This window comes from Oncorhynchus keta, chromosome 7 (assembly GCF_023373465.1).
Source record: "Oncorhynchus keta strain PuntledgeMale-10-30-2019 chromosome 7, Oket_V2, whole genome shotgun sequence".
Taxonomy (NCBI): domain Eukaryota; kingdom Metazoa; phylum Chordata; class Actinopteri; order Salmoniformes; family Salmonidae; genus Oncorhynchus; species Oncorhynchus keta.
In genome coordinates, this window is record NC_068427.1 from 44456100 (window position 1) to 44476621 (window position 20522).

Genomic DNA, 20522 nt, shown 5'->3' on the forward strand with positions numbered 1-20522 from the left:
TCTGAATCTGTACATGAAATGCATATTTATTGCTGCAATTTTGCAGACTGATTAATCCTTTTTAATCGATCTCATTGTTTCATGTTATGTGTATATCGGTTGTATGGTTGTCACCCAATTGGGACAATCACGTAAGATAACAGAAGATGGTGCTGACAGAGAGGGCTGCCTCGCTTCTTCTAGTCCTTTGGAAAATGTTTTTTAACAAGCATTTCGCTACACTTGTAATAACATCTGCTAACCATGTGTATGTGATCAATAAAAATTATTAATTTAAACTTAAGTGCCTTGCTCAAGGGCAGAACGGAGGATTTTCCCACCTTGCTAACTAACTGAATTGTTTGAACATTTAAATCTCAATAAAAACGAAAATACATTTTATTAGTCTTAATGTTTATTTAACATTTATTTAACTAGGCAAGTCAGTTATGAACAAATTATTATATGCAATGATGGCCTACCTTCTTAGCAACCTAACAAACAACAAATGAATAATGTATTTATTTTTGATGGTGTATATTAAAAGGATTTACTCAAATAAAACACTCACCCACATCTGCACAACACTATTACCACTCAGCAGCACCTGCATGCTGGCATGGGCGGTACAAAAATGTGTATGCGGGCAAGAACGGGGTAAAAATGGGCCTATTTGAAAGGGTATCGTAAACAATGACCACATTTCTTTTAAAGCAAAATACCATAAATCCTATGTGAAAACAGTATGAGAGTCACGATCAAGGGCTACAACTACCAATAAAACGAAGTACCTTTAATATTTACATTCTTAGGAAGATATCCATCCACATGGTGATGTTTCTAATAGTTAAAACACAAACAGAATGTTCTTAGTTAAACATTTCAAAAAAGTGCATTCTTAAATTCACTCAAGGAGATTCCTTTTACTGGTGCAATAGCATAAAGGGGATTTTTACACCGTTCAGAACCGCAAAGGCACGCAGGAGAGTTTGCACTAAAGTAACCCCGAGGTGGTACGACAACGTACGCATGCCAAGTCAGCGCTACTGACACAGAAGAACACATGCCGTGTCACCTGAACCCAGAGAGTGTATCAGGAATGGCATATTATTTTAGGACGAAGATGTTTGTTATATTCAGTTTGCGAATTCTTCATCAATACACTTCGCACATAACAACCTTAGCTGCATAGCAAGCTTGAAACTCACCAGCTAGACGACTGGTCAGCAAACGTAACTACAAACATCAAATCATGATGCATGAGGAGACCAATCTAGTTAGCTAGTTATACGTCTAGGAAACTAATACGAGATTGTATTGCTGTAGCATGGAAGGTATACAACTTCACAATACATTTTTTTCTTCTAACTATATAGCGTTAGCTTGCTACTCAACAGCAAGACAACGCTAGCTAACGTTCATTTTAACTCTTGCTGTAATACGGGGTGAAACGTTAGCTGAAGTTGACGTTACCTGATTTCACCGTGGGTTGGATCTCCGGATTTGTTTCAGTTTTGCAGATGCTAGGATTTTCACTAGTGCTGCCACCTTGATTCCTATATAAATTATTCTCAGTAGCGAGCTAATTCACTCAGGATGGTTGCTATTGTTTAGTCGTTGAAGCTCCAGTAGTATGTGATTGCGGCCGCAATTCGGGGCGTTCAAGCATGTGGGCATTCCTGCATATGCAGGAACGCCCCCCCCTCGAGCATCCCATTGGTTCTTTCATGAACGCCCCCCACCTCGATCATCCGATTGGTTCCTGCATGAACATCCTCATCGAGCATCCCATTGGTTCCTGCATGAACGCCCCCCCCTCTCTTTAGCAAGACATCTTCATGCTTGTGTGACTCTTTTGAATGTGGGTCAAAAGGGAAACAAAACTATTATTACTACTATTATGTTTTTGTCCCTGCCTCTGGTATACTGGAGTCCTCCTAGCCGGTATAATACATGGAGACCGCATCCAAGGTGTTCAAATGTTGTTTTCAACGTAATCTACTCACGTTCACATACGCCAATTTCCGGACCTTCAAAATAAAATTGAATTTATCACATGCACCGAATACAACTAGTGTAGACTTTACAGTGGAATGCTTGCTTATGAGCCCATGCAGAATAGTAACTAACACACGAGGAATACAATTAAATACACAAGAATGGAGCTCTATGCAGGAAGTACCAGTACCAGATCAATGTGCAGAGGTACAAGGTACTTGAGGTAGATATGTACATGAAGACAGGGCAGATAATATGTACATATCTACCTCAAGTACCTTGTACCTCTGCACATTGATATGGTACTGGTACTTCATGTATTTCTGGTACTTCCTGTATTTGAGGTAGACATGTACATGAAGGCAGGGTAAAGTGACTAGACATCAGGATAGATACTAATAAGGTATTTGAGGTAGATATGTACATGAAGGCAGGGTAAAGTGACTAGGCATCAGGATAGATACTAATAAGGTATTTGAGGTAGATATGTACATGAAGGCAGGGTAAAGTGACTAGACATCAGGATAGATAATAATAAGGTATTTGAGGTAGATATGTACATAAAGGCAGGGTAAAGTGACTAGGCATCACGATAGATAATAATAAGGTATTTGAGGTAGATATGTACATGAAGGCAGGGTAAAGTGACTAGACATCAGGATAGATAATAATAAGGTATTTGAGGTAGATATGTACATGAAGGCAGGGTAAAGTGACTAGGCATCAGGATAGATACTAAGAAGTGTAAAATAAATAACAGAGTAGCAGCAATTGATGAGTGTAAAAGTATGTTTGTTTGTGTCAATATTCATTTTTTTTATTTTACCAGGGAAGTGAGTAAGTTTTAAGTTCCTCGACGTACACATCACAGACAAACTGAATTGGTCCACCCACACAGACAGCATCGTGAAGAAGGCGCAGCAGCGCCTCTTCAACCTCAGGAGGCTGAAGAAATTCGGCTTGTCACCAAAAGCACTCACAAACTTCTACAGATGCACAATCGAGAGCATCCTGTCGGGCTGTATCACCGCCTGGTACGGCAACTGCTCCGCCCACAACCGTAAGGCTCTCCAGAGGGCAGTGAGGTCTCCACAACGCATCACCGGGGGCAAACTACCTGCCCTCCAGGACACCTACACCACCCGATGTCACAGGAAGGCCACAAAGATCATCAAGGACAACAACCACCCGAGCCACTGCCTGTTCACCCCGCTATCATTCAGAAGGCGAGGTCAGTACAGGTGCATCAAAGCTGGGACCGAGAGACTGAAAAACAGCTTCTATCTCAAGGCCATCAGACTGTTAAACAGCCACCACTAACATTGAGTGGCTGCTGCCAACACACTGACTCAACTCCAGCCACTTTAATAATGGGAATTGATGGGAAATTATGTAAAATATATCACTAGCCACTTTAAACAATGCTACCTAATATAATGTTTACATACCCTACATTATTAATCTCATATGTATACGTATATACTGTACTCTATATCATCTACTGCATCCTTATGTAATACATGTATCACTAGCCACTTTAACTATGCCACTTTGTTTACATACTCACCTCATATGTATATACTGCACTCAATACCATCTACTGTGTCTTGCCTATGCCGCTCTGTACTCATTCATATATCTTTATGTACATATTCTTTATCCCCTTACACTTGTGTCTATAAGGTAGTAGTTTTGGAATTGTAGATTACTTGTTGGTTATTACTGCATTGTCGGAACTAGAAGCACAAGCATTTCGCTACACATTTACATTTACATTTAAGTCATTTAGCAGACGCTCTTATCCAGAGCGACTTACAAATTGGTGCATTCACCTTATGACATCCAGTGGAACAGCCACTTTACAATAGTGCATCTAAATCTTTTAAGGGGGGGGGTGAGAAGGATTACTTTATCCTATCCTAGGTATTCCTTAAAGAGGTGGGGTTTCAGGTGTCTCCGGAAGGTGGTGATTGACTCCGCTGTCCTGGCGTCGTGGGGGAGTTTGTTCCACCATTGGGGGGCCAGAGCAGCGAACAGTTTTGACTGGGCTGAGCGGGAACTGTACTTCCTCAGTGGTAGGGAGGCGAGCAGGCCAGAGGTGGATGAACGCAGTGCCCTTGTTTGGGTGTAGGGCCTGATCAGAGCCTGGAGGTACTGAGGTGCCGTTCCCCTCACAGCTCCGTAAGCAAGCACCATGGTCTTGTAGCGGATGCGAGCTTCAACTGGAAGCCAGTGGAGAGAGCGGAGGAGCAGGGTGACGTGAGAGATCTTGGGAAGGTTGAACACCAGACGGGCTGCAGCGTTCTGGATGAGTTGTAGGGGTTTAATGGCACAGGCAGGGAGCCCAGCCAACAGCGAGTTGCAGTAATCCAGACGGGAGATGACAAGTGCCTGGATTAGGACCTGCGCCGCTTCCTGTGTGAGGCAGGGTCGTACTCTGCGGATGTTGTAGAGCATGAACCTACAGGAACGGGCCACCGCCTTGATGTTAGTTGAGAACGAGAGGGTGTTGTCCAGGATCACGCCAAGGTTCTTAGCGCTCTGGGAGGAGGACACAATGGAGTTGTCAACCGTGATGGCGAGATCATGGAACGGGCAGTCCTTCCCGGGAGGAAGAGCAGCTCCGTCTTGCCAAGGTTCAGCTTGAGGTGGTGATCCGTCATCCACACTGATATGTCTGCCAGACATGCAGAGATGCGATTCGCCACCTGGTCATCATAAGGGGAAAGGAGAAGATTAATTGTGTGTCGTCTGCATAGCAATGATAGGAGAGACCATGTGAGGTTATGACAGAGCCAAGTGACTTGGTGTATAGCGAGAATAGGAGAGGGCCTAGAACAGAGCCCTGGGGGACACCAGTGGTGAGAGCGCGTGGTGAGGAGACAGATTCTCGCCACGCCACCTGGTAGGAGCGACCTGTCAGGTAGGACGCAATCCAAGCGTGGGCCGCGCCGGAGATGCCCAACTCGGAGAGGGTGGAGAGGAGGATCTGATGGTTCACAGTATCGAAGGCAGCCGATAGGTCTAGGAGGATGAGAGCAGAGGAGAGAGAGTTAGCTTTAGCAGTGCGGAGCGCCTCCGTGATACAGAGAAGAGCAGTCTCAGTTGAATGACTAGTCTTGAAACCTGACTGATTTGGATCAAGAAGGTCATTCTGAGAGAGATAGCGGGAGAGCTGGCCAAGGACGGCACGTTCAAGAGTTTTGGAGAGAAAAGAAAGAAGGGATACTGGTCTGTAATTGATGACATCGGAGGGATCGAGTGTAGGTTTTTTCAGAAGGGGTGCAACTCTCGCTCTCTTGAAGGTCGGAAGGGACGTAGCCAGCGGTCAGGGATGAGTTGATGAGCGAGGTGAGGTAAGAGAGAAGGTCTCCGGAAATGGTCTGGAGAAGAGAGGAGGGGATAGGGTCAAGCGGGCAGGTTGTTGGGCGGCCAGCAATCACAAGACGCGAGATTTCATCTGGAGAGAGAGGGGAGAAAGAGGTCAGAGCACAGGGTAGGGCAGTGTGAGCAGAACCAGCGGTGTCGTTTGACTTAGCAAACGAGGATCGGATGTCGTCGACCTTCTTTTCAAAATGGTTGACGAAGTCATCTGCAGAGAGGGAGGAGGGGGGGGGGAGGAGGATTCAAGAGGGAGGAGAAGGTGGCAAAGAGCTTCCTAGGGTTAGAGGCAGATGCTTGGAATTTAGAGTGGTAGAAAGTGGCTTTAGCAGCAGAGACAGAGGAGGAAAATGTAGAGAGGAGGGAGTGAAAGGATGCCAGGTCCGCAGGGACCTACACCTGATGGTTCACAGTATCATCTGCTAACCATGTGTATGTGACAAATAAAATTCGATTTGATTTGATTTGAGATTGGAGTCAGATCGGGGACCTGAGCCAACTTCTCGTGCTTACCGTGGGGAGCGTGTAACTGGTCAGGCACCGTGTTATGCAGAGATGCACACGGTGTCTCCAGTTTGCTATTCTAGCCTGGTGCGCTCTATTCCAGCTCCTCGCATTTGCCAGGCTAGAATGGGCATCCAAGCCAGCACTTATTGAGCCAGCTCTGTTCTGGATCTCCAATGCGTCTCCACGGTTAAGTGTATCCTATGCCCCCTCCCCGCACTCGCCCTGTGGTGCGTGCCACCAGCCCAGTACCACCATCTATATGGCCGAATATGGAAATTCTCCTTCTGGGCCGGGCATCATTTAAACTGCAGTACTGAAGCAAAACTGTAGGAGCAGTTGAACCCGTTATTCTAGACCAGAACCCTGGCCCCTTGGGCGATACCGGTAGACAGTAGTGATGGGGAAACTAAGCTTCCTGAAGCATTGAAGCTTTCCAGCCAATTGTGTCGAAAATGCAGTAGTTTCATTACTTGAGGCTTTGATCAACACAATGTACACTATTGGCACCTGCTGGTCAAAAGAATTTAGAGCAGCCAAATTATTATAGATGACTTCCCACATGCCGTAGCATGTGCACAGGGTAACAGTCTTCTCCCGAAACCAATACCAAACCAAGGCGGTGGTTGTTCGACGAAACAAAGCTTTGGATGTCATAAATCATGTGCTTCTGATAAAAGTGATACAGGCACACTTCTCCAAAGTAAACTGCTTAGCAATTTTGATGCATGCCTCAGACATAACATCGCTAGTAGAGAGTGTCCTTCGCTCCCGCCTGCCTGAATACCTGCTCTCACCTTCATTGACAGAGCTGCGGGAAAACAGTGCCCAGTACACAGCAGGTGGGAGGCGGGGGTGACATTGTGTGTTAGCGAACTGCTAGTTCGCTAACACATTGTGTCGCCCCCGCCTCCCGCATGCTGTGTACTGGAGTCCTCCTAGGGTTAGCCAGCTAGCACACAGTGTCCTTCGCTCACTGGTGTCAACCCCTATCCGCTAGCTACGTCGGTACACAGCAGGCGGGGGGTGACACCGTGTGCTAGCTAGCTAGCTAACTTGCTAGTTAGCGAACCGTGTCCTAGAAAACTAGCACACAATGTCGCCCCCGCCTCCCACCTGCTGTGTATCGGAGTCCTCCATAGAACTTGCTAGCTAGCACACAGTGTATTTCACTCCCGCCTGCTGAACACCTGCCCTCGCTGTTGTTAACAGAACTGCCGGGATGAAGGATACTGTCTACCATTGTTGCCCTCGCCTCTTCTTCTTCTGTGGGGTTTATCGGTGGTTGGCATCCAGCGTTATAGCGCCCCCACGTCCCGCCTGTCCTAATTTAAACGGAAATTTCACTGCTGCTCTTTCACTGTATATGTCCATTAATATGTTATTAACATGTAATATGTGTCAGAAAAATGTCCTAACTACATGCAAATACATGCGTTTCTGTATCTCCACGGTAGAAATGGGCAATCTACATTTCTTGGTTGTAAGCAAACCACAATATCCAGAATTCTTAGCGATTTTCAGGACGTAGTAACACCCTTGTCGAGGTGGATCCCTTTGAGAATGGGTGTCAACAGGTAGCTAGCATTACTCACTGGACCAGTAACTTGTTTATAAAACATCAGCTTGTGAACCACTATTTACTTTCTTTTGTGTAGACAACAGTAAAGTTTAGTCGTGGTGTGGTGCTCAGTTCTTGGATGTGCAAACTGCAAGCAAGCACAGGCTGCTGGGGCAACATTTAATCGGTTACCTTGCTAAGAACTCGAGCAGCGGTAAGGTAGCTAACTAGCTAGCGAGCTACATTTGTTTATCTAAACCAACATCTAGCTAGCTATCATAATACGCTGGCTAGACATTCCAAAGCAAATCAATGTATACTGAACAAAAATCTAAACGCAACATGTAAAGTGTTGGTCCCATGTTTGATGAGCTGAAATAAAAGATCCCAGAAATTGTCCATACACACAAAAAGCGTATTTATCTTACATTTTGTGCACACATTTGTTTGCATCCCTGTTAGTGAGCATTTCTGCAGAACAGAGAAGCTACGTCTGGTAAGACGAGGGATGGGGGTGTGTCTTTTTGTCAATAACAGCTGGTGCGCAATATATAATATGAAAGAAGTCTCGAGGTATTGCTCACCTGAGGTAGAGTACCTTAAGCTGTAGACCACACTATCTACCAAGTGAGTTCTCATCTATATTATTCGTAGCCATCTATTTACCACCACAGACCGATGCTGGCACTAAGACCGCACTCAACCAACGCTATAAGGTCATAAGCAAACAAGAAAATGCTAATCCAGAAGTGGCGCTCCTAGTGGCCGGGGACTTTAATGCAGGCAAACTGAAATCAGTTTTACCACATTTTTACCAGTCCCATGTGCAACCAGAGGGGAAAAAAACTAAAAACGAAACTACATGTATTTAATTATTATTATTTATTTTTTAGTAGGGGGGAAAGTAACAGAACTTTAAAAAATCATCTATTTTTATGTTTATCTCACATATAATTTAAAATGATGCTTTAAGGTGTCTGTAATAGAATAAAAGTTGCAAAATATACATGAATAGAAGCATTTCTACAGCTTACAAAATATTATTTTACAATGGCGGAGTGCCAAGATGGAGGCACGGTGGCTTAAAACAGTGCCACGTCAGTCATCTAGTGTAAATAAAAAGCAATAGTGACAAGCATCGACGACCCATCACTAGAGAGCACCATCAAATCAAATCAAATGTATTTATATAGCCCTTCGTACATCAGCTGATATCTCAAAGTGCTGTACAGAAACCCAGCCTAAAACCCCAAACAGCAAGCAATGCAGGTGTAGAAGCACGGTGGCTAGGAAAGACTCCATAGAAAGGCCAAAACCTAGGAAGAAACCTAGAGAGGAACCAGGCTATGTGGGGTGGCCAGTCCTCTTCTGGCTGTGCCGGGTGGAGATTATAACATAACATGGCCAAGATGTTCAAATGTTCATAAATGACCAGCATGGTCGAATAATAGTAAGGCAGAACAGTTGAAACTGGAGCAGCAGCATGGCCAGGTGGACTGGGGACAGCAAGGAGTCATCATGTCAGGTAGTCCTGGGGCATGGTCCTAGGGCTCAGGTCCTCCGAGAGAGAGAAAGAAAGAAGGAGAGAATTAGAGAACGCACACTTAGATTCACACAGGACACCGAATAGGACAGGAGAAGTACTCCAGATATAACAAACTGACCCTAGCCCCCGACACAAACTACTGCAGCATAAATACTGGAGGCTGAGACAGGAGGGGACAGGAGACACTGTGGCCCCATCCGAGGACACCCCGGACAGGGCCAAACAGGAAGGATATAACCCCACCCACTTTGCCAAAGCACAGCCCCCACACCACTAGAGGGATATCTTCAACCACCAACTTACCATCCTGAGACAAGGCTGAGTATAGCCCACAAAGATCTCCGCCACGGCACAGCCCAAGTGGGGGGGGAGCCAACCCAGACAGGATGACCACAACAGTGAATCAACCCACTCAGGTGACGCACCCCCTGCAGGGACGGCATGAGAGAGCCCCAGTAAGCCAGTGACTCAGCCCCTGTAATAGGGTTAGAGGCAGAGAATCCCAGTGGAAAGAGGGGAACCGGCCAGGCAGAGACAGCAAGGGCGGTTCGTTGCTCCAGAGCCTTTCCGTTCACCTTCCCACTTCTGGGCCAGACTACACTCAATCATATGACCCACTGAAGAGATGAGTCTTCAGTAAAGACTTAAAGGTTGAGACCGAGTTTGCTTCTCTGACATGGGTAGGCAGACCGTTCCATAAAAATGGAGCTCGATAGGAGAAAGCCCTGCCTCCAGCTGTTTGCTTAGAAATTCTAGGGACAATTAGGAGGCCTGCGTCTTGTGACCGTAGCGTACGTGTAGGTATGTACGGCAGGACCAAATCAGAGAGATAGGTAGGAGCAAGCCCATGTAATGCTTTGTAGGTTAGCAGTAAAACCTTAAAATCAGCCCTTGCTTTGACAGGAAGCCAGTGTAGAGAGGCTAGCACTGGAGTAATATGATCAAATTTTTTGGTTCTAGTCAGGATTCTAGCAGCCGTATTTAGCACTAACTGAAGTTTATTTAGTGCTTTATCCGGGTAGCCGGAAAGTAGAGCATTGCAGTAGTCTAACCTAGAAGTGACAAAAGCATGGATTCATTTTTCTGCATAATTTTTGGACAGAAAGTTTGATTTTTGCAATATTACATAGATGGAAAAAAATCCCTCCCTCAAAAGAAAAATCAGAGCAGAGAAGATATCAAACTTCCTGTCCGGTCCCTATCATTTAGCAGTTCCCATGAACTGAGACAGCAGTTCAGATACAGACAAATTGAGAGAGACTTTTTAAAAGACAATTCTGGGAATGTTGCATTGTATTGCTTCATTGTTAGCCACAGTCAAGAATATTCATGCTATCCCCTTATGATTATTGATGGTCCTCTGTACAGTCCAGGCCTGAGTAGCAAGGGATGGATCAGGGAAATAACTGTGTCTCAGAGGCCCTCTGCTGGTTACTGTAACTAACCAAACCTCTTCTACATCCAGTGGGGCTCAGGTGTTGGTGGTGTAACTACAGACAGTGTTGTTGCTAGGCAGACACCCCAAACAAAAAGCATTTTGTCATTTTGTTTGGAGTTCCCTTGACACAGCAGAGTGATCATCTTTACTTGGCGTGCCTGTTTATTTGGGTCGTTGCAGGCTATCCACATTGGGATTAGTGCAGCGAACTATGATGCTGTGAAACCTGACCCTATAATCTCACCAGAATACAGGCCCCCACCCAGACGGTAAAATTATTCTCTGTAATATTCCTCCAATTTATTGAATCTCCAACATTAACCTTTTGTGACATCGTCATTTCCATTAGTTCAAGCACAAACAAAATAATATAGAAAATAGAGATTCACTGGTGGCATAAATCATTAATTTCCAGGCACCAATAGCTGTGGGATCAATTAGTGCAAAACGAAGCTAAAGCCTGCCCCTATTCACACTCTCTTATAGGACTGTAGAACAGAACACTACTGATCTCACTGTAATCTCACTCAAGGGACACAGAGCAACAGGAACATGAGGCATAGAGGCCCAACTACAACAGAGACCGGTGGGTTTAATTAAAATATTTTATTATTCCTCATCATTTATCAGAGCTTCAGCTTTGGCACTTATCTTTCTAACATTGTATAATAAATATTTATTTCATTACCTTTGCAGGCATAGATACAAAACATTCAACGACGGTATTCCTCTAAATGATTCCTCTAAGGCCAAATTGTACTTTTTCATACCAACACAGGCCTGTGTTCTAGTAACGATATGAAAATAGTGAGACAATCAAGACCATGAAAAGCATTCAATGATTAACATTACTAATAAACATGTTTATCATGATTATCTGTGCAAATATTGTTACCTCAGTTAGAAATGTGTAAGACATTTAAGAATGACAAGCATTATTATTATTATTAGGACAAAGTACATTAATAGTCCAATACATGTATGAATCATTCACATCATAAAAAGTATGAAAACAATTGTCAATCTATGAAATATTATACTTTTTGCCGAAAATATATTTTTTTAAATGGACAATTGAAAATCTGATGATCAAACGTGCACGGATTAGTACTGCATAACATGCTTCATGGTAGCACAAATAGAATGCGTCACTGGATCTGATAAAAGCCTATGATGTATCACCAACCCATAACCGAAACGCAGATATTTTCCTGGTCAGCTCACATTGTCAGGGGAAATTCAGGGCCCATGCAAATACCTATGCTGTATTGAGGGCCAATCAGGTATCCATACAGTCACTTCACTATTCTGATGTATGGTAATATCCACAACCTGTGTGTGTTCCTCTAAGGTAGGATTTCTGAAACTATGGGTCGGGACCCAAAGTAGGCCCTGGGTAATGTGAGAGGTGGTTTGTGAGTTATGAGAATACATCTATAAAATCACACACTATTCTTAATTTGGGTCGTTAGAGGATTAATTGGGTCACGGAAGGACGGTCAATTTCTCAACTGGATCTCAAGCTGAGAAAAGTTAAAACAACCCTGCTCTAAGACCATCTATGTTTTCAAATGGGTGACAATGCTCAGGTCATAGTAAAGACACATGGCAGTGACTAAGTAAATGTGTGTGTGTGTGTGTGTGTGTGTGTGGTGTGCAGGTCAAATAGTCTGATGTCCATCATGAAAACAGTGCTCTCTACAAGATCCTATAAGGCAAGTCCTATATGTCTATTTATATGGGGTTGGGTGTTATAAGATGGTGGCCTCCACTACAATGTCCGGGTCCTCAATGTCTTTTTTGCTCTGGACCATCCTCAGCTCCAACTGAGCAGGGTTGGGTCTCTTACCAGGGCCGGCCATCTCTGATGGAGAGGGGGAGATGTTAGACTGGAATATACACTGAACAAAAATATAAAACGCAACATGTAAAAAGAGTTGGTCCCATGAAATGAACATTTTAAAAATTCCCGAAATGTTTCATACGCAAAAAAAGCTCTCAAATGTTGAGCACAAATTTGTTTACATTAGTGAGCATTTTTCCTTTGCCAAGATAATCCATCGAACCTGACAGATTACACAGGTGCTACTTGTGCTGGGGACAATAAAATGCCACTAAAATGTGTAGTTATGTCATAATACAATGTCAAAGATGTCTTAAGTTTTGGGGGAGTGTGCAATTGGCATGCTGACTGCAGGAATGTCCACCACAGCTGTTGCCAGAGAATGTCATTAATTTCTCTACCATAGGCCGCCTCCGTCGTTTTGGAGAATTTGGCAGTACGTCCAACCAGCCTCACAACTGCAGACCACGTGTAACCACGCCAGCTCAGGACCTCAACATCCAGCTTCTTCACCTGCGGGATCGTCTGAGACCAGCCACCAAGACAGCTGATGAAACTGGGTTTGCACAACCGAAGGATTTCTGCACAAACAGTCAGAAACCGTCTCAGGGAAGCTCATGTGCATGCTCGTCGTTCTTCCCAGGGTCTTGACCAGACTGTAGTTCAGCGTCATAACCGACTTCAGTGAGCAAATGCTCTCCTTCAATGGCCACGGGGGGTGGCAGGTATCCTGGCGGGTAGCAGCGTTGGGCCAGTAACCGAAAGGTTGCTGGATCAAGTCCCCGACCAGACAAGGTAAAAACATGTAATTCTGACCCTCAGCAAGGCAGTTACCCACAGTTCCCTGGGCACCGTTGACATGGGCACTGATGGCGTGGATGTCGTTTAAGGCAGCCCCCCACATCTCTCTGATTCAGAGGGTTACATGCGGAAGACACATTTCAGTTGAAGGCATTCAGTTGTACAACTGACGAGGTATCCCCCTTTCCCTTTTTACTGGAACGCTGGAGAAGTAAGATCTTTAAGGATGTATCCCGGTTTTAAATGTACCGGGCAGATGGCAGACAGCGTGTATGGCGTCGTGTGGGCGAGCGGTTTGCTGACATTGAGAACAGAGTGCCCCATGGTGGAGGTGGGGTTATGGTATGGGCAGGCATAAGCTATGGACCATGAACACAATTACATTTTATCAATGGCAATTGGAATGCACAGAGTTACCGTGACGAGATCCTGAGGCCCATTGTCGTGCCATTCGTCCGCCGCCATCACCTCATGTCGCAAGGATCTGTACACAATACCTGAAAGCTGTAAATGTCCCAGTTCTTCCGTGGCCTGCATACTCAGACATGTCACCTATTGAGCACGTTTGGGACGCTCTGGATTGACGTGTACAACAGTGTGTTCCAGTTCCTGCCAATATCCAGCAACTTTGCACAGTCATTGAAGAGAACTGGGACAACATTCCAGAGGCCACAATCAACAGCGTGAAGGATGTGTTGTGTTACATGAGGCAAATGGCGGTCACACCAGATACTGACTGGTTTTCTGATCCACGCCCCTAATATTTTTAATTTTTTAAGGTATTTGTGACCAACAGAAACATATCTGTATTCCCAGTCATGTGAAATCCATAGACCAGGGCCTAATTCATTTATTTCAATTGACTGATTTCCTTATGATCTGGAACTCAGTAAAATCTTCAAAATGTTGCATGTTGCGTTTGTTGTGTAGATTAGACAGTCATACAAACAGGCAAGTAGAGCCTTGTATATCATCTCACCGTTGGCATAGGTGATGGTCCTCTTGATAACATGGTGCAGGACTGAGACAGTCTTCTCACAGGCAGCCTAAGAGAGACATGTATGTTAGAAAATATAGGCTAGTCCAGGGATCAAACCACATGTATTACATCATTAAGGATTATGTAGCTTGGTTGTTATCTCTGCATTGATAACCTCCCCAGTCCCCTGTATTACTGACCTTCAGGTAGTTAAAGCAAAACCGAGAACACCATCGTGTTCGTGAGAGTCTCATCTTTCCGAAGAGAGGTCATAATATTTTCTATGCCAAGCCGTTCGGACACTACAGATGATTTTGTGAGAATACCGTTTTTTCGGGATGCCTTGTAGTCTGACCTATCCAGCTCTATCACCTTTCACCACAGATGCGGAAGGGTGACATAGGCGGATTGATACCCATCCAATGCAACAACAAACATCTCTATCTTAAAACTGACATTTTTATGTTGTGGAGTTTGATATGCTCATAGAGAATGTTAAGCTCCTCTGCCATCAACTAGCATAGCCTTGGAAACAAGAGAGGTTAAGGGTCAGAGGTGAGGGATCACCTTAAGACCTGAAGCATACTCAACTTTACTCAACAGATTGATAGGTCTGCCGATGCCTGCTATTATCCTGAATAAAAAGTTCCAACAACAAAGGGGGCTGTTGTTTATGGAGGGAGAGTGTGGGACTGGTAAGTTGGCAAGATGTTTTTTAAGGAATTCCAGAGGCAGATTTGGTTGCTGAGGTAATTATAGAAACACTGATCTCTCAGTCATCAATCAATATAGTCATCAGTTCTTCTTATGACCAGCAGGGGTCAACGTGAAGTAGAAGTCAGCTAGCAGTTACTCAGGGTTTGGATTTGGTACATTGTTGGGAGAGACAATCAAACATGCTGACAGAGGAAGACTGATTACAATCTCCATTGTTAGACATTCAGTTACGTGCAATCATTCACTAGCATCTCTCCCTTTGACATTGGGCTGAGCAGCTCATTGAAGAAAACAAGCCATTCACAACTGAGCAAGAAACAGGCCCAGCAACAAATCTAATCTCGAAACAATTCTAATAAACCCCCTGCTGGGGGTATTACTGACCTTCAGGTCATTGGGGTGGTGGTGGCTCCAGGCAAGGAGCATGGCAGTGAACAGGTCCCCCGTGCCCACAAACACGGCATCCACCTTGGGCATCTCAATACGAATCTTCTGGGTGGTCTTGCTCCCATCTGTCCTAACTGAGGAAAGGACACAGTAGGAGTCTGTTACCCTTTAACATGTTGGCAAGTTAAACTTTCACCCTCCCTCCCAGCCCTTGCCTTACCCATTTTCTGGCTCCCAAGGGCCACCAGGAACTGGTCCCCATGAGGAGAGGTCAGGTCTGTGCTGGTGAGGACCACCGTATCAGGACCCATCTGATGGAGCAGCTCCATCACCTGAGAGGGCAAGAAGCCTTCATTATAAGTCCAGATTAAAACCATCATCATGTGTAATAGCTCTACAATGGACAATGGAACCCACGTCAAGAGCGTCTTTTTCTGTGCTGATCGTCCTCCCCGTCAGCAGCCTAAGAGACACACGCAGAGAGGTTACAGTACAGGCACAGAGGTGCTAGACATACTTGCACACATGCCAATTGTAATTCCACATGAGTCCAGAGGGTGTATTTTGCAGGCAAATCAAGTCAAGCTATGTGTGATTCTGAATACATAAACCAGGACACAGTTCCCTTAAAGGGTTGGGGAAAGGTTTGGTCTGCTGCTTTATGAATAAAACATTAGGGAAGAAAGAGTTTGTGACCTATAAGAGTTATTAGAAACTGGGTGCTTTGAGCCCTGAATGCGGATTGGCTGAAAGTCGTGGTATATCAGACCACATACCATGGGCATGACATAAAAAAATGTCTACTTACGCTGGAAACCAGTTTTTAACAGCAATAAGGCCCCTCGTGGGACTTGTGGGATATGGGCAACATACCACGTCTGTGGTCAGCATTCCATACAAGGACTGTATCCAGGTACTCGACATTGAGTCGTGCATAAGAACAGCCCTTAGCCGTGGTATATCGGCCATACACCACGTCTGTGGTCAGCATTCCATACAAGGACTGTATCCAGGTACTCCACATTGAGTCGTGTATAAGAACAGCCCTTAGCCGTGGTATATCGGTCATATACCACACCCCTTCGGGCCTTACTACTTCACAAAGGGCTAAGGAACAGCAACCACGTTTTTCTCTGAGGTAGTACGACTGCAGTATGCATTGATGGTCCCATTACTGTAACAGCTACATTATGACATGTGTAGCACTTAGCAACTTAATGCATGTAACCCGATGTATCCTAGTAGCCACTGTACTCACACTGCCTCAAACTGGTTGGGTGTGAGGATATCAGTCACTGTACTCACACTGCCTCAAACTGGTTGGGTGTGAGGATATCAGCCACTGTACTCACTCAGCCTCAAACTGGTTGGGTGTGAGGATATCAGTCACTGTACTCACTCAGCCTCAAACTGGTTGGGTGTGAGGATATCAGCCACTGTACTCACTCAGCCTCAAACTGGTTGGGTGTGAGGATATCAGCCACTGTACTCACTCTGACTCAAACTGGTTGGGTGTGAGGATATCAGTCACTGTACTCACTCAGCCTCAAACTGGTTGGGTGTGAGGATATCAGTCACTGTACTCACTCTGCCTCAAACTGGTTGGGTGTGAGGATATCAGCCACTGTACTCACTCTGCCTCAAACTGGTTGGGTGTGAGGATATCAGCCACTGTACTCACTCTGCCTCAAACTGGTTGGGTGTGAGGATATCAGTCACTGTACTCACTCAGCCTCAAACTGGTTGGGTGTGAGGAGATCACCCACTATACTCACTCAGCCTCAAACTGGTCGGGTGTGAGGATATCAGCCACTGTACTCACTCTGCCTCAAACTGGTTGGGTGTGAGGATATCAGTCACTGTACTCACTCTGCCTCAAACTGGTTGGGTGTGAGGAGATCACCCACTATACTCACTCAGCCTCAAACTGGTTGGGTGTGAGGATATCAGCCACTGTACTCACTCAGCCTCAAACTGGTTGGGTGTGAGGAGATCACCCACTATACTCACTCAGCCTCAAACTGGTTGGGTGTGAGGATATCAGTCACTGTACTCACTCAGCCTCAAACTGGTTGGGTGTGAGGAGATCACCCACTATACTCACTCAGCCTCAAACTGGTTGGGTGTGAGGATATCAGCCACTGCTACGACTTGGTCTCTGTAAACAGGCAGTATATTCTCAGGGACATACTGGAAAAGAAGAGGGTAGAATGTTCATGGTTGGTTTGAACAGGACTAGAACAATACTAATGGACTATACGCATGGATACATCTATAATAAAAAGTGCTATAAAAGCATGGATACTAACCATAGAGCCTTGGTCTCCCATCACTGGATCACACACTGATAACACAAAGAAAGAAAATATGGAATACACTCACACCCAAGCTCTACATCCATCCACAACCTTGCTGAGCGTAGCTACAGTGTATGGGACACACATCTGTGTAGCAATAGTTACTCACCATATACCAGTTTGGGATTCAACCTCTTCAGCTCTTGAACAATGTCTACCACTGTCTCTAAGAAAGAGGTGTCCCTGGTGTACCCTTGGGGAAGAAGAGATCTGAGTTACGCAAAGGTCACAAACCTCATGTGTAAACTTAAAAAATAAATAAACGTATTCCAATCTTTACAGAGCATAGGTTAACCCGTAAGAGTCTAAGCTGGGCGATTTGGAATTTTAAGATCCCTTGAAGTAACAAGAAAATATTTAATCATGGTAATAATAATAATAATTATTATTATTATTTGATGACAAATTATATTTGTCCTTACTGCTACACTGCATCTCATTCCATAATCATGGGAATTAATACAGAGTTGGTCCCCCTTTGCTGCTATAACAGCCTTCACTCTTCTGGGAAGGCTTTCCACTAGATTTTGGAACATTGCTGTGGGGACTTGCTTCCATTGAGGCATGAGCATTAGTGAGGTTGGGCACTGATGTTTGGCGGTTAGGATCGGCTAACAGTCAGCATTCCAATTCATCCCTAAGGTGTTTGATGGGGTTGAGTTTAGGGCTCTGTGCAGACCAGTCAAGTTCTTCCCCATCAATCTCGACAAACTATTTCTGTATGGACCTCGCTTTGTGCACAGGGGCATTGTCATGATGAAACAGGAAAGGCACAAAATCATCTAGAATGTCACTGTATGCTGTAGCGTTAAGATTTCCCTTCACTGGAACTAAAGGGGCCTAGCATCTGCACGCACAGTGAGGCGAAGACTTTTGGAGGATGGCCTGGTGTCAAGAAGGGCAGCAAAGAAGCTACTAATCTCCAGGAAAAACATCAGGGACAGACTGATATTCTGCAAAAATTACAGGGATTGGACTGCTTAGGACTGAGGTAAAGTAATTTTCTCTGATGAATCCCCTTTCCGATTGCTTGTCCGGAGAAGACAAGGTGAGCGCTACCATCAGTCCTGTGTCATGCCAACAGTAAAGCATCCTGAGACCATTCATGTGTGGGGTTGCTTCTCAGCCAAGGGAGTGGGCTCACTCACAATTTTGCCTAAGAACAAGCCATGAATAAAGAATGGTACCAACACATCCTCCGAGAGCAACTTCTCCCAAACATCCCGGAACAGTTTGGTGACGAACAATGCCTTTCCAGCATGATGGAGCACCTTGCCATAAGGCAAAAGTGATAAGTGGCCAGGAAACTCCCCAGACCTTAATCCCATACTAAACAGTCTCCATTTATACTTCCATTTATGTTTTGAACTGGCATATGTTCACCATCAGACGAGTCTTGTGAGGCCTGTGGGCATACTAGAGCAAAACAATGTGTTCGTGAGTCTCACCTTTGCACCGAGGGGGTCATATTAATGTGTAGCCCAAACTGTTCGTACCTTACAGACAGAAGTTGGCAGATCGGCTGTACCGACTTCAGACGAGTCCCAAGACGCTTGTGGGCGTCAGAGCAAAACGGAGAACACCATCATGTTTGGGTTCATTATATTTTCTGGGCCAAACCATTAAGATGCTACAGATGACTTTGTGAGAAGACCGGTTTTCGGGATGGCTCATGGTCTGACAAACACTACTCTAGCTCTGTCACCTTTAACCGCAGATGCGGAAGGGCAACATAGGCAGATGTGGTGGATTGAGGCGCATCCAATGCAAAAAACAACAACATTTTTACTGGGATTTGTTTGTATTAAACTAATTTGATTTCCGCGGGGGTGCGGCCATCGACCTTAGGGGGTTGAATATCAACACAGCCATAACAATCATACATACTATCCTAGAAATTTTATTTGACAAAACTGCTTATAAATGGCAGAACCATATTGACAATAGAAACAGCTGCAAGTCTCACCCGTGAGGATGTAGTCATAATGGTTGACGTTGTTGAGTTTGATACCCTCATATAGAACGTTAAGCTCCTCTGCTGTCAGTACTTGCCCTTTCCAGTGAGCGTAACCTTGGAAACAAGAGAGGTTAAGTGTCAGAGGTGAGGGACCTTAAGACATAAAGCATACTCAACAGACTTAAGTTTGCCGATGCCTGCTATTTTCCTGAATAAAAAGTTCCAACAACAAAGGGGGCTGTTGTTTATGGAGGGAGAGTGTGGGACTGGTAAGTTGGCAAGATGTTTTTTAAGGAATTCCAGAGGCAGATTTGGTTGCTGAGGTAATTATAGAAACACTGATCTCTCAGTCATCAATCAATATATCGTCCATATGTGATCAGTTCTTCTTATGACCAGCAGCAGGCAACGTGAAGTAGAAGTAATGCAAGCAGAGATAAAGAGGCTGAGAGACAATCAAACATGCTGACAGAGGAAGACTCTAACAATAGAGATTGTAATCACATTCAGTTACCTGCATCAAGCATTCACTAGCATATCTCCCTTTGACATTGGGCTGAGGACATAGCAGCTCATTGAAGAAAACAAGCCAAGAAACAGGCCCAGCAACAAATCTAATCTCTAAACAATTCTAATAAACCCCCTGCTGGGGCAAAAATAATACAGTCTCGGGTTTCAAAGTTCAAACGTCTAAGGAATGTGTTTATTCACTTCTAACCTTGAACATGAGTTGAACACATTTAATGGAAATTATAGTTAATCATGAGCACCCCCTAGGACTTAAACAATTGGTCAGTCGTTTGTATTTATTAGGGATCCCCATTAAAATGCTGCCAAGGCAGCTACATCACATACAATAAAACATTACATCATATAATATTATTACACCACTATATATCTACAATACAACATGTACGTGTGTCGAGTGCCTGTGCTAGCGTTTGTGACAGGGAGGGGACAGAGTGGGGTGAAACTCCAAGAAAATGCTGCACTTACACCATTACCCAAATCACTTGTTGATGGCAATAAGTGATTTGCACACAAAGGAATCTAGGTTTGAGCACAGACCTTATT

General features: G+C 44.7%; 2 protein-coding genes across 21 annotated transcripts in view; both read right to left on the bottom strand.

Moving 5' to 3' along the window:
• Window positions 1-1644, bottom strand: part of LOC118372485 (1-acyl-sn-glycerol-3-phosphate acyltransferase gamma-like) — a 41888-nt gene extending 40244 nt beyond the window's left edge. For 17 of the 18 annotated variants that reach the window (XR_008140170.1, XR_008140169.1, XR_008140168.1 and 14 more), the window contains exon 1: window positions 1453-1643. The gene's annotated coding sequence lies outside the window, so the exon portion shown is untranslated. Of the gene's footprint in view, window positions 1-1452 lie in introns of all 18 variants that reach the window. The other variant, XM_035758405.2, reaches the window with a different exon arrangement.
• A 6661-nt stretch (window positions 1645-8305) lies between these two features.
• The window catches only part of LOC118372484 (pyridoxal kinase-like), a 29042-nt gene continuing 16825 nt past the window's right edge, over window positions 8306-20522 (bottom strand). Inside the window, exons 3-11 of one of the 3 annotated variants that reach the window (XM_052522959.1) lie at window positions 19458-19562; window positions 17601-17684; window positions 17444-17478; window positions 17239-17324; window positions 15552-15597; window positions 15355-15466; window positions 15132-15268; window positions 14031-14097; window positions 8306-8981 (exon numbers count right to left, since the gene is read on the bottom strand). In XM_052522959.1, coding sequence (XP_052378919.1) covers window positions 8968-8981; window positions 14031-14097; window positions 15132-15268; window positions 15355-15466; window positions 15552-15597; window positions 17239-17324; window positions 17444-17478; window positions 17601-17684; window positions 19458-19562 — 686 coding nt within the window. In that variant the 3' untranslated portion in view covers window positions 8306-8967. The other 2 variants (XM_035758398.2, XM_052522958.1) reach the window with 2 other exon arrangements.